Genomic DNA, 13,730 nt, shown 5'->3' with positions numbered 1-13,730 from the left:
GATCTATTCACCCCCTTTGCCCGCCTCAGTTTCTATATTCACAGTTACCAGAGAAAGCCGCCCTGTTTAGGTTAGTGAGAAAGGTGGAGCATTTCTTGCTCCCTATTTCCTTCAGGGTTTGGTTATATATTTAGCCAATTTTTCACTCAATCATACCTTTGGGTGTATTGCGAAGCATCTGGAAGCTCCAAGTATAGGTTTTTCTGTTTCTGGTTGAAGATCTTGTTGAGTTTTGGGGGAGATTTATCGGTATCACTTCCTACCCCGCCATTACTCTCACACTGATGTTTTCTCAATAAAACATTTTTATAGTATGTGATCTACTCCTGTGTCTTCTCAGACATATGGCTCATCATTTTTCTTTTTATTGATGATTTTGGAATTACCATTTTGAATAAATGAACTCCATAGACTGATACTCCCTATATACATAGTTTCCATTAATCTTTAGGTTTGAGAGAAATAAGATCTATGATGCGTTTCATTGTTTTTCGGGGGGAGGGGGTTGTTGTTGTTTTTTGTTTGTTTGTTTGTTTTTTAAAGAGACATCCAGAGAGAGTCAGAGATAGGGACAGACAGGAACGGAAAGAGACAAGAAGCATCAATCATCAGTTTTTTGTTGCAATACCTTAGTTGTTCACTGATTGCTTTCTCATATGTGCCTTGACCATAGGCCTTCAGCAGACCAAGTAACCCCTTGCTCAAGCCAGCGACCTTGGGTCCAAGCTGGTGAACTTTGCTCAAACCAGATGAGCTCACGCTCAAGATGGCGACCTCGGGGTCTCAAACCTGAGTCCTCCGCATCCCAGTCCGACACTGCGACACTGCCTGGTCAGGCTGTTTTCAGTTTTGATGCAGCTAAAAGGCCATTTCTAAGTGATACTGAATGTGGGAAGGGGTTTAGGAATTCTGGGTACTATTTTTTTAACAGTATTTGCTGTTTCTATTTTTTTTAATATTTTATTATTTTTACAGAGAGGAGAGAGAGAGAGAAAGGTGAGGGGAGGATCAGGAAGCATCACCTCCCATATGTGCCTTGACCAGGCAAGCCAAAGGTTTTGAACCGGTGACCTCACCATTCTAGGTTGACACTTTATCCACTGTGCCACCACAGGCCAGGTGAAATTCTGGGTACTGTTAAGTGTTCTTATTCTAGGACAAGTTTTTTTGTTGTTATGATTTTTTCTAATGGAGCATTCAGAGCACACAGTCTACTTTCTGAGGCACGGCATGGGACAGTTTGACAGAACTTTACGTCACTGCATAATGCAAGTTACCAGCCTTCTGTTTCCAGTCAGTATCTGTGCCTTCGCTGCTCCTGGCCCCACTGCCCCTGATGACCCAATCCCACTTTTCAGACTGCAGCACCTCATTTCCAGGTGCCAAATTCTGTACAGGTCAAGGCCCTTGGTTTCAAACAGAACTCTAGCTAGTAAGAGCAGAAAGAGATTTATTGAAAATTATTAGGTGGCTCCCAGAATCTTGGGAGAACCATAGAACCAGTTTGGATACTACTCTGTCAACACACGCACACACCCACAGAGAGACAGAGAGAGACAGACAGGTGTGCCCGAGTCTGCCTTAGTTGTTTTGGAAGAACAGGCTTCCATGCCCTGCTCCCCAGCAGATAGAAACTCCCTTCATGCAGTGCTCACTTCTCATTGGTCATTTTTCATCCACGTCCCGGTTAGATGCCAGTGCTTCCTGAGAACTTAGGCCATATGCTGGCACCCTCCCTGCAAGAAGACTGGGAAGAGTTGGCATTAGAATGAGTGATGGTGAGCCAACCTGCAGAATCTGCCAGCTTCCTGTGACCATACAATTTTTGTTGTGAGACTTTAGGCAAGGTGCTTAACCTCTCTAACTAATCCATTCTCCTAATACTTAACATGAGGATTTTGGACCTCATGGGTTCTAAGAGTCCTTACAGTAATACAAATCTGCATCTGCACTAGTTGGAATTCTGGCTCCCAGTGATGGAATCCTTACATGAACCAGTGAAAGTAAGTCAATAGGATTTGTTGGCTCTTATAACCTAACTATGGGAAGAGCAGGGCTGAAGCTGGCGTTAGCGGGTCTGGCTCATCTGGCCTCTTTGTGTGTCCCCTTCTGCTTTCTGGGAAGACCAGCTTCTCCACAAAGCTGGAGCAGCAGCCCCCGAAAGGTTCAAGGCTCGTGTCTGAGATCACAAAGGAAATGAACCCCTTTCCCAGAATCACTTTTGGAGATCCAGAAAGGCTCTCGGATAAGTGTGGTCTGTGTGCCTGCTCTTGAGGCCAGAGGAGTGGCATCTTTAACCAGAAGGGTCCCACAGGCATGGCCACGAGAGAGTTGGTTTGAGGCGGTCAGCCACCCCCAATCTGCAGCCAGTGCAGATTCTAAGATCTAGTGTGACACAGTATGTGATGTGGGGTTTGTTTAATTATTTTCATGCCTTCATTTTGTGGACCCTCAATGTTGTAGGAGGTTTTAGTAGATGTTACAAACGCCATATACAATGAGTATCTACACTTAGGGAGCTTAAAATTTTATTATAGGACAAAGTAAATAGAGGCATATGAAGACAATATATATAATAGTTTCAGGGAAAGTCTGAAATCTTAAAGCAGATGAGTTGAAACTTGAAGGGACATATTGTTTTAACAGTTCTTGCCCATTTTTGCCCCAAACTAAATTCCCAAGCCAAATCATATTTGGCTTGAAAGATCATTTATAAAATATAACACTGATATTTCTTCTTGAATTTTTGGCCTTGCCCTTTTTTCTCTGATGTTGACTATATTGATATATGGACATTTTCCTTTGGAAAGCATATTACTGTACTGACATATATTTTGTCTTTAGCAATAAATATAACAATATGGTCCTTTGATTTTATACTTTATGAACATAGCTTATATAACAGGGACAGAAATCTACCATTTTGTCCTTGAATCAAAGAATAGATGGCTCACCCTAAAATTTATATGGAATGTAGATAACATTTTGAATATTAGGTTACATTGTATTGGCAATTAGATTGTGGGAAATGTGTGAAAAGTTTCAGCTAATCAATGTGGCTATCTTTGGTTCTTCATACAAATGAACTTCCTGGTTTTATAATCTGAAGCACATGCATATTAAGTAGAGAAAACTAATTGCAGTAAATCCTGGCAACAACCTGAATATTTCAATAATGTCTCATTGTTATTTCTGAATTTACTTGTAACACTGTTACATAAAGGTCTTATTTTTAAGTTGTTTTAGTCTTGTTGGCCTCTCCAATGATGATTAAATTAGAGTGATTGAATTAGATTTTATTTTTATATGTCATGTCAAAACTCTTGAATGTGTTTTGCACCCTTTTTCATGTGGCTAGTCCATACAGATGTAGTTAGTGTTTTATACATATTCTGTTTAATTATTTCTTTCTTGGGTTTTCTATTGCAATAGGCAATAAATACGTTTTATATTCCTTGCGTTCTTGGCTATAAAGACCAGCTTTCCCATGAAGCTGGAGCAACAGTCCCTGACAGTTGCCAGGCTCTTATCCAAACAACTCTGAGATCATAGGGAAAAGAGCTCCTTATTCCCAAACTCAGTTTTGAAGGCCCAGAAGAACAACCTGACCACCCTATTTAATATTGCTTATGCCTAACCAGGTGGTGACACAGTGGTTAGAGTGTCAGTGTCAGCCTGGGATGCTGAGGACCCAGGTTCAAAACCCTGAGGTCGCCTGCTTGAGCATGGGCTTATCTGGCTTGAGTGCGGGCTCACCACCTTGAGCACTGGGTCACTGGCTTGAGCATGGGATCATAGACATGACCCCATGGTGGTTGGCTTGAGCCCAAAGGTCGCTGGCTTAAGCCCAAGGTTGCTGGCTTGAGCAAGGGGTCACTCACTCTGCTATAGCTGACCCCCCCATCAAGGCACATATAAGAAAGCAATCAATGAACAACTAAGGTGCCACAACGAAGAATTGATGCTTCTCATCTCTCTCCCTTCCTGTCTATCCCTATCTGTCCCTCACTCTGTCTCTCTATCTCTGCTCTCTGTTCCTCTTGCTAAAAATAAATAAATAAACAAATAAATAAATAATATTGCCTAAAATCCTCTAATACTTCCTGTCCTCCTTCCCTGCTTTATTTATCTTGAGGGCATTTATCACTGTCTGACCTCCTAAAAGTTTTTCAAAAATTACTTCAATTAGAGTTGGCATACATTATTATATTAGTTTCAGGTTTACAGCATAGTCATTAGATATTTACCTAACTTAGGAAGTGATCACTGATCACTCCTTGCTTTCAAAAGTAGGATATACTCATTCCAGTAAGTGTAATATAATGGTTTTTTAATGACTTAAAAAGTTATTTTGATGAGTGTTTATCTCAGCATTTCTGCCCCTTTCATGATAGGGAAGTATGCTGACCTTCAGGAGGTGGCATTTACAGGGCTGAAGGAGATTTGAGAAACAAGGGTGAGAGGGCATCAGGGATTGTTCTGCAATCTGGTTGGGACCACTGGGTAGATGGTGGTGCCCCTCACACAGAGAGAGGACAAGGGAAGAAGCAGGTTTGGGAGAGTCTTTGAGACACTTCAAGATATCAAGTAGGGAGCCACTGAGGAGACATCAATATATAGATATAATTTTATATCAACATACAAAGGATCTGTCAGAGGAGGGAAGAAGAACAGGGACAGAAGGCTTTTAAGAATTCAAGGAAAGAAAGTCTTTCAAAAAGGATGCATTGGTCATGGGAACAGATGTTACAAAGAGGTCAAATAAGATAAAAACCAAAAAAATATTCCCATTTGACTTTGCAATAAGGATGTTGCTGGTGACCCTGGCAAAAACACTTTCAGTCAAATGGCCAGAGCTAGATCTGGACGCAGAAAGTTGAGAAGTATCATTGCTTTAATCATTAGAAACGTAGTTGGTGTGAACAAATAAATCTTACATGTGGAAATGTTATGCTTGAATACAGAGTTGAGTAAACATAGAGAGAAGCCTGTCTTTATCACCACAACTGAAGTAGCACCTCTCATAGCCTGTTAACCTACTTGTTTTTAATCATAAAACTTACCACTGTTTGCAATGATATTATTTATTTGTCTTGTCTTAACTGTCTGTTTCTCCCTCCTAAAATGCAAGTGCTCCAAAGAAGACAAGTGATTACCATTCAGTACTAACTCTCCAGCACCAAGAGTCATGCCTGGCTCATAGTGGATGCTCAGTACATTTATGTTCCATGAGTGAATGCATGAATTAGGTGCAAAGGACAGCAAAATACAAGCTGGGTGAAATGTATCACTTGGAAAAGCTAAACCTTACTTAAAGGGAACCAAATGCATACTTTGAACTACTTTTCCTCATTCATCATGATTAGAATGCATAATTCTAAGCCCTTACTCTTTAATATGATGGCTAATTCTTTTTTTTTTTTTTTTCATTTTTCTGAAGCTGGAAACAGGGAGAGACAGTCAGACAGACTCCCGCATGCGCCCGACCGGGATCCACCCGGCACGCCCACCAGGGGCTACGCTCTGCCCACCAGGGGGCAATGCTCTGCCCATCCTGGGCGTCGCCAAGTTGCGACCAGAGCCACTCTAGCGCCTGGGGCAGAGGCCACAGAGCCATCCCCAGCGCCCGGGCCATCTTTGCTCCAATGGAGCCTTGGCTGCGGGAGGGGAAGAGAGAGACAGAGCCTAAGGAGAGGGGGAGGGGTGGAGAAGCAAATGGGTGCTTCTCCTGTGTGCCCTGGCCGGGAATCGAACCCGGGTCCTCCGCACGCTAGGCCGACGCTCTACCGCTGAGCCAACCGGCCAGGACCTGATGGCTAATTCTTATAAGAAAACAATTTTGTATAATTCATTATCCTGTTGCAGGTTAATAGAATTCTTTTAAGGTAAGAGTCAACATTCTAGAAAAAAGGTAAAAATTGATGTTGGCCAAAAGTATACATACTGTTTTGAAGTTAAATAATAAACTCAGGGAATAAGCCTTAAAAATAAATATCTGTTTTTAAAGGGCCAACATTTTAGCAAAATGTGGAATGATCTTTACAGTGTAATTTGTAGAATGAGTAATGATAAAAACTACTATGCCATCTTACTTTACATGTAGAGAAAAAATTGAATTGGCATTGTATACACATACTGGTTATCAGTCTTAGATATAAATGTTTCTTAATAATCAGTGCCAAATTTGCATAGACGATACTGGATTTTGTATATTTTTGATTGTTCATACATAATACTTTAAATATTAATTTGACATTTTACTTTGCTTTATTTCTTTGTATTTTACTTGTGAATAATCATAAAACCCTAAGTGACCCAGATAGCAGGAGTATGCAATAGGGACTTACTGTTAGGAGTTTAACAGACTTCAGTTAAACTCTAATATTTCTCTAATAGGAAAAGAAGAAGACGAACCCTCTGTTGACCTTTGTTTCACATTAAAATGACCGCAGTTTGACACCAAAGTGACAGCTGGTTACAACAGCTTGAGATTTCAAAGTGCTTGAGTATATATAAATATTATGACTGAGCTCATAAGTGCATTGGAAAACACTTTAAGAAAGGTCCTCAGTTTAATGGTTTGCTACATTCTCCCCTTTTGGTTTTATCTTCTGAATTTAGAGAAAATAGAATAATTAAAAACATGTAGTTGAACTCAACAGAACCAAGATTGAAGGTTAATACTGTGAATGCATATTACTACTTTGTGCATAGACCTAGGGTTCAGACCCCTTGTGGTTTGGTAATATGACAGACAACGCTCCCAATTAACTTCATGTAACAAGATATCAGTAGTAATAGTATACAGAAAATTCATCACTTTGCCACTTTCTTTTCTATACCACAACATGTTAGGGCAGGGAGAACTCTCAGAGATCAAGGTGGGTCATGGACAGATCATTTCTATACTCTGGTCTCATAGTAGTCAAAAGGGCATATCTACTGTCAAGCCTCTATTCCTTAAAAATCCCTTACCTTTATTTTTTTAAAAATCTTATTCAAGCTACTGCTTATCATAAACATTATATGGTATCTACTTGGAGTCTTCTTTGCAGTTTGCTGTGGGGAAGAAAAACTTGGGAAGACCGAGAGAAAAGAATAGGAAGCAAGAGTGATAAACAAAAGTCATAATGATGTGGTTTGTTATTAGACGGAACAGATTAAGATTATCAGCCGTGCAGAGTTCAGGCAGAAGCTTTCCCATGAGGCTTGCAACATTTCTAAAAGGCATTAGCATCAATTAATGGAGAATTAACTCAGAAAAGTGGAGGTTGGATAGGGCCATGTCATCAGCATGTGAGTGTAGATCCGAAGAGCAGGGAGAAGGCAGCACCTGTGTCCGGCAGGCGGCGTGATTGGCACAGGTTGAGATCAATGATTCTATTTCCGTTTTACTTTTTACTTTTTAAAAAGATAGTACATACACATAGTATAGAGTTCAAACACTACGACAAAACCACAGGAGAGCCTGACCTGCGGTGGCGCAGTGAGTAAAGCATCAACCTGGAACGCTGAGGTCACCGGTTCAAAACCCTGGGCTTGCCTTGTCTAGGTGCATATGGGAGTTGATGCTTCCTGTTCCTCCTCCCTTATCTCTCTCTCTCTCTCTAATAAAAATGAATAAATAAAATTTTTTTAAAAATCAAATGAGAATTAAGTCAGCTTCTCACCCCAATTCCCAGTCCCCAGTTTGCCCCAGAAGGTCAACACTTTTTTGTAAGTCCTTCTAGGCTCTCTGTACGGACAAGCCTTTATGTACAATGTCCTTTTTTCTTTTAACACAACCAGTAGCAGTATATACAACATCTCCATTTTTTTGCACAGATAGCATGCAAGTTATATTTTTCTAAACCTCGTTTTTTTAACCTAATAGATTATAGCTTCATTCCTCTTAATTTCCTCTGTTCCTTTTAACAGCCACTCTGTCCTATGGATATGACAATTCCCTGTGATGGGTATTTAAGTTGTTTCATGTCTTTTGGTCCTATAAACCACGATTCAAAAATCTGAGAATCACCCTTGACCCTTCCCTCTGCCTCCTTTCCATACAGAATTGTGGGCAAGTTCTATCATTTCCACCTGCCCAGCGTGTGTTGTGCAGGCTGTCCTCTCTCGCCACCTCCCCTGACCACACCCTAGCCACTCCTAACATGGCTTATTGCAGTAGCGTCTCACTGGGCTCCCTGGCTTCACTCTTGCCCCCTTTATGTAATGAGATATCAGTAGTCACTTTCCACATACAATGAATATGATCTTTTCTCATCATAAGAGAAAGCAAACTACAATGAAATGCCATTTTCCACCTATCTGTTTTTTTAAGTTTCAAAAAATTTTAATATATATTGTTTTTGTAAGGGTGATAGGATAATAGGCACTCATACATTGCTAGTGGGAATATAAATTAATTCACTCACTTTTGGGAGCAATTTGGCTATACCTATCATAATTTTAATTATCTAGAGCCTTTATGAGCCACCTGTTTATTTCTGGGAATTCATCCTTCAGGTGTCTTATAGAAGGGCAAAATGCTATCTATCTATCTGTCTGTCTGTCTGTCTATCTGTGCACACACACACACACCTTCTAAATCTCCATCAATGAATAGCTCATTTAAAATAAACAATGGTATATTTGTGCAATTGAATACAATGTAGCTTTAGTGAACTGATACGAAAAATGCTCCAAGATAGTTAAGGGAATAAAGCAAAATGCAGAACAATGTGTATACTACCATTTCTGTTAAGAAAGAGGGAAAAGATAAGTATGTTTGGTCTGGGCAGAAAGCTGGGTGGTTGTAGGACAGAAGTGAAAAGAAGATTATTGTTAATCTATATACCCCTTCATTGTACTTAATATATAGTTTGCATGTTTAATAGGAAAACATTGTCTTTAAAGAATGATCTTTATAGAGTCAAACTATGAGCACATGGCTTCTCTGCTTCGCACCTTTCTGTGATTCCTTTGCCTTAAGGAGAGAACCCAGTTCAGGACTCCATGCCCCCACTTGGACCAGCTTTTGTCGGTCACCCAGAGAGTCTGTTGGGGACTTCTTGTCCCCCACACTCCAGTCCCGCTTTCAGTTTCTCTAACATGCCAGGTCCTTTCCCCCCGCAAGCATGAGAACATATACATGCCTTTATTTGTATTTTTTCCTGCTGCCTGAAATGCTTATTTCCTTTACTTATTCTCTTCTTTTATCAGTGACTTCCACTCAGAAAACTTCTCCAATCTAAATTAGGTTCCCTTGTTGGTCTCTCTCATAAATGGATGCAATTACATACTTTTTTGTGGGGGTTTTTCTTAGTGTCTGCTCTGAGTACCACTTTTTATTTCATCAGGAGGGGTAGTGGAAGAAAACATTTTGTTGAGATCCAAGAGATTTGAGTTCTGATCATATGACTGCCTAATGGTGGCTCTCAGCAAATCACTACTTCTCTGGGCTTCAGTTCTTGCATCGGTAAAGTCAGAAAATGAGATTAATCGATTTTTAAGGCCCTATGATTTATGGTATTAGAATACTATGAGGATATAGTATAAAATGAAATACACAAATATTCACTGCTGGTTATACTCTTAATATAGTGTGAAATACACCTAAATATTGCATGCTTGCATAAAAGAATTTTATATTATAAATGAAAGTTTAGTTAACTTCTTTCTTCAGAGTAACTTAACTTTATGATTATTTCCTACTGTATCATTTCTTGATTCCTTCCATCCTTCTATAAATGTGTCAACCACCTAAATATTCAGATAACATTCAAAGATGTACTTAATGTACAGACAAAATACTGTACTCTTATATGTCAAACACTTTTTTCTTATAATACTTTCTTTGCCATATTTAAAAAAAAAAAAAGTGTTTCCATTGATTTGAGAGAGAGAGAGAAAAGGAGAGGGAGCAAGAGAGGGAAGCACCAACTTGTTTCACTTAGTTCCATTTAGTTGTGCATTTATTGATTGCTTCTCCTACATGTCCTGACCGGGGATCGGACCTGCAACCTCATTGTACAAAGATAATGCTTTATCCACTGACCCACACAACCAGGTTTCCTTGCCAAATTTTTCTAAGGCATTATTTTGTAAGCAATACCTATAATTTGAGTTATTAGATCATAGAAGTCTTTTCTCATTCTTGTTTTTAATTAAATTATTCATCTACTAGGTGGTATATATGGACAGAAAGAAAAGTTAGTTCCTTTTTTCTTCTCTATAGCTCAAGTTTAAAGGTTCTGTTTCAGATAAAAGGTTTCTGTTTACATTCTGATTTTTGGAGCAAGGAGAAGATATCCTCATCAAAAAAAGACATCCAAAAAGGATTTTCTGCAATAAAGTTTAAAGTTTCTGTTGGCTGTTAAAATAGCTAATTCTACAAATTGAATATTTAAAATAGAAGAAAGTATCAAACAAATACAATGTGATTCAATTACTGTGATGAAAACTGTTTGCCTTCTTTATCGCTTTTAGTTTTCTCACTTGTAACAATAACTTGACTTTATTCCATAAAGATTTTTAATTGTCAAATTATTACTCCATTTACTGATTCCTAATTATGAATCCTGCACATCGTTTTAAGTTGCATTTTATGAAGAGCTTAATAGCACCCTATGTTAGAAAATTAATCCTTTGTCATAATGGGCTACACATTAAGGTTATATTATAGTAATTTAACAAACCCTTACATTGTAAGAAGGAAATTGTTTTTAATTATTTTTTTCTATTTAGCACCTGGTCTGACAGCAATGGTTGGAGGTCGTCCAAAAGTGTAAGTTGACCAACGATATGCTAAAGTCAGTTTTTTATATGTATGTTGTCCCCCTCAGATAGTTTAGTGGGGCAGGTCTAGGGAGTTGAGCCCTGTCCTGGCAAATCTTGTTCATTAACTCTCCTGAGACTCATGGGAGCTTACTGCGGCTCTTAAACAGTAAGCTGGCCTTATCCGAGAGTCACCTGTGCTGATGCTATATGACTCAGAAAGGTGAACTGATCCCTGGGGTTAAAGTCCTCATGAGATTAAATGGCTTTTCTAGGTAATAGAATAATAAAGCTGAACTAATCTGTTTTTCCAACCACTAATTTATAATGGGAGAAATTCGATTTATTGACAAATGAAGGAGACTTTCTTAGCTTCCCCTAACAAAATTAGAGGGAGGGGACACGTCATTTAGGTTAGTACTTCTACTAGAACCTGTAGTTCAATTTCTCTTGGTAGTTCTGTTTGTAGAAAAGAAATTCTTGGGCTTTGCAATTTTCTAGCTCCTTTGTCTTCTTTTACAAATCTGTCAACCAGGTAAATAGAGATGAGATAAGATATGTTAAGATTACCGGATTCCAGTATGTATTTGTGTCAGTTTAATGAGGAATGCATGGATTCTCTTTCTGTCTAAAAGTTTGATAAGGCAGAAAAAAAAAGAGCTTCAAAAGAGTTGTCTGTACTCTTTGTTCTTTTCTCTCCATTGTCTCCCAAACCCTTGACACTACAAGAAGGATCTTGCCCGCATCAGTGCTTCAGAACTGCCTTTGTCAAGGTCTCCCATGCCTTTATTTTGTTTAATACAAAGGTCTGTTATTATCACCTCTTTGGACCCTGAGCATAATTTTGCATTATTGGTCACGGGTCTCCTCCTTTAAATATTTTCTTAACATGGCTTCCAAGGCAGTGGGTTTTTGTGGTTGTCTCCTACCTCACTGTCTGACACTCCATCTCCTTTGCTGGATTCTCTTCTCCCTCCCTGACTTCCAAACCTTGTGGTGCCTCAGGACATGGTCCTTGGATCTCCATTCTTTTCTAGTTACACTTCTACTCCTGATGATCTCATTTTATCTTTATCTTTAAATGCCACCTCCATGCCAGTGGTTTTCAGACTTATTCCTCCTATGTCTTCCTTGGCAACTTCAAGCCAAAAACCTTATGTCATCATGTCATCCCGACGCTCCCTTTTCTCATGTCTCATATGCAGCCCATCAACCATAGATCTGTGCCTGTGTCTTCAAAATATGTCTAAAGTCTGACCACTTCTGATCACCCTCACTCTCACCAACCTAGTTCCAGCCACTATCACCTCTGGCCTGAATTATTGCTATGATTTTTTTGTGTGTGTGATAGAGTGACAGAAAGAGGGACAGATAGGGACAGAAAGAAAGAGAGATGAGAAGCATCAATTCTTCGTTGCAGCTCCTTAGTCTCCTTAGTTGTTCATCGATTGCTTTCTCATATGTGCCTTGACGGGGGTGGGGGGGGGTTACAGCATATGTGCCTTGACGGGGGTGAGGGGGGGTTACAGCAGAGCAATGGACCCCTTGCTCCAGCCAGCAACCTTGGGCTCAAGCCAGCCAACTTGGGCTTCAAGCCAGCGTCCTTTGGGCTCAAGCCAGCGACCTTAGGGTTTTGAACCTAGGTCCTCTGCATCCCGGTCCAATGCTCTATTAACTATGCCACTGCCTGGTCAGGGTATTGCAGTGATCTTTTAAATTGGTCTCCCTGGTTCTACTTTGTTCTGTAATCTTTTCTCAAAATAGAGTGACCATTTAAATGCTAAGCCAGATGATAGCCTTGCTTTGTTCCAAATCTTTCATCTCACCTAGAGTAGGACTGAAGTCCTAGAGGTGGTCTGGCAGGCTCTGCCCAGTCTCTGTTCCCCAGTCCCAGCCTTCTCCCAGGTGCCCACTCTGCTCCAGCGCATGCACCGGCCTCCCTTCCAGGCTACCTCAAGGTCTCTGTGCTTTCTCCTCACCCTGGTTCAAATGTTCAGGGCACTTATCACTATCTGAACTATCTATTTTACCAATTTACATTCTTTATTACTGACACTCTCCTACCCTGCGACACACACACACACTCATTCAAGTATAAGCCTTTTTGTTATTGACTTTATAGAGAGAGGAAAGAGAGACAAACATTGATTTGCTGCTACACCTGTTCACACATTCATTCTTACAGGAGACTGTATGAAGGAATGAACTGGTGAAAATCTAGAGGTTGTATTAGAAAAACAACTTTTCCTTCAACTTTTAATGACCCACTAATGCTCGGTTTTTATGTGTATATATAAGGGCACTTCCAGAAGAAGAAATCTGTGAATGCTGCTTGGTAAGCCCAAACAAGCAATAGATTGATGTATATGGTACATAAGAAAACTAGGTAGAGGTGGGTAGGCATGACACGTGAGCAGAGGTCTGGAAATCCCACCTCCCTCTTTTCTGAGCCCTCTGCTATTGTAAACCTAATGTCTATTGTTCCTTCTTTTGTATTATATTCTAGATCTCCGGTTTTAAAACCATTTTTCTTCCTGTATCCCAAAGAAAAAGTTAAGGTAAGAGAGACTCCTTAATCTGCTACTATAATATCTTAATTATATTTTCAAATGTGTGATAATAGTTTTTTAGAGAGATATATTGTTCATTTTATTAAAAGAAAAAAAACTGTTAATGTCCATGGTTGGGGAGTGGGTCACCCTAATTATCTGTTTGCCCCTATTATGTGAAAATAAACCTTCCCCATGAACTGGATCTGTCTTCACTTTAGACCAGGTAGATAACTACTCAGATAGGTGGACTACACATTATTGCATCTGGATTTTTTTCTCAGTTTTATAAAATTGTATTAGGTATTGTCTCGGTTGTTCACTTTTAAAGATATTGTACTTTGCCAATTATCTTTGGTCTAGGAATCAGGATGACATCCTTGAAAATATAAAGGTCTTTGATAATTTAAATAAAGCAAGAAAAAA

At 39.6% G+C, this 13,730-nt stretch overlaps 1 protein-coding gene across 4 annotated transcripts in view; it reads left to right on the top strand.

Annotated features, from left to right (window-relative positions):
• Nucleotides 1-13,730, top strand: part of LOC136338186 (uncharacterized) — a 92,544-nt gene that overhangs the window by 45,887 nt on the left and 32,927 nt on the right. For all 4 annotated transcript variants that reach the window (XM_066280322.1, XM_066280331.1, XM_066280306.1 and 1 more), the window contains 2 exons: nt 10,726-10,765; nt 13,262-13,313. In XM_066280322.1, coding sequence (XP_066136419.1) covers nt 10,726-10,765; nt 13,262-13,313 — 92 coding nt within the window. The remainder of the gene's footprint in view (nt 1-10,725; nt 10,766-13,261; nt 13,314-13,730) is intronic.

This window comes from Saccopteryx bilineata, chromosome 1 (assembly GCF_036850765.1).
Source record: "Saccopteryx bilineata isolate mSacBil1 chromosome 1, mSacBil1_pri_phased_curated, whole genome shotgun sequence".
NCBI classification, from domain to species: domain Eukaryota; kingdom Metazoa; phylum Chordata; class Mammalia; order Chiroptera; family Emballonuridae; genus Saccopteryx; species Saccopteryx bilineata.
Note: the sequence above shows the minus strand (reverse complement) of the source record. Positions and strands in the feature narration are given on the sequence as shown.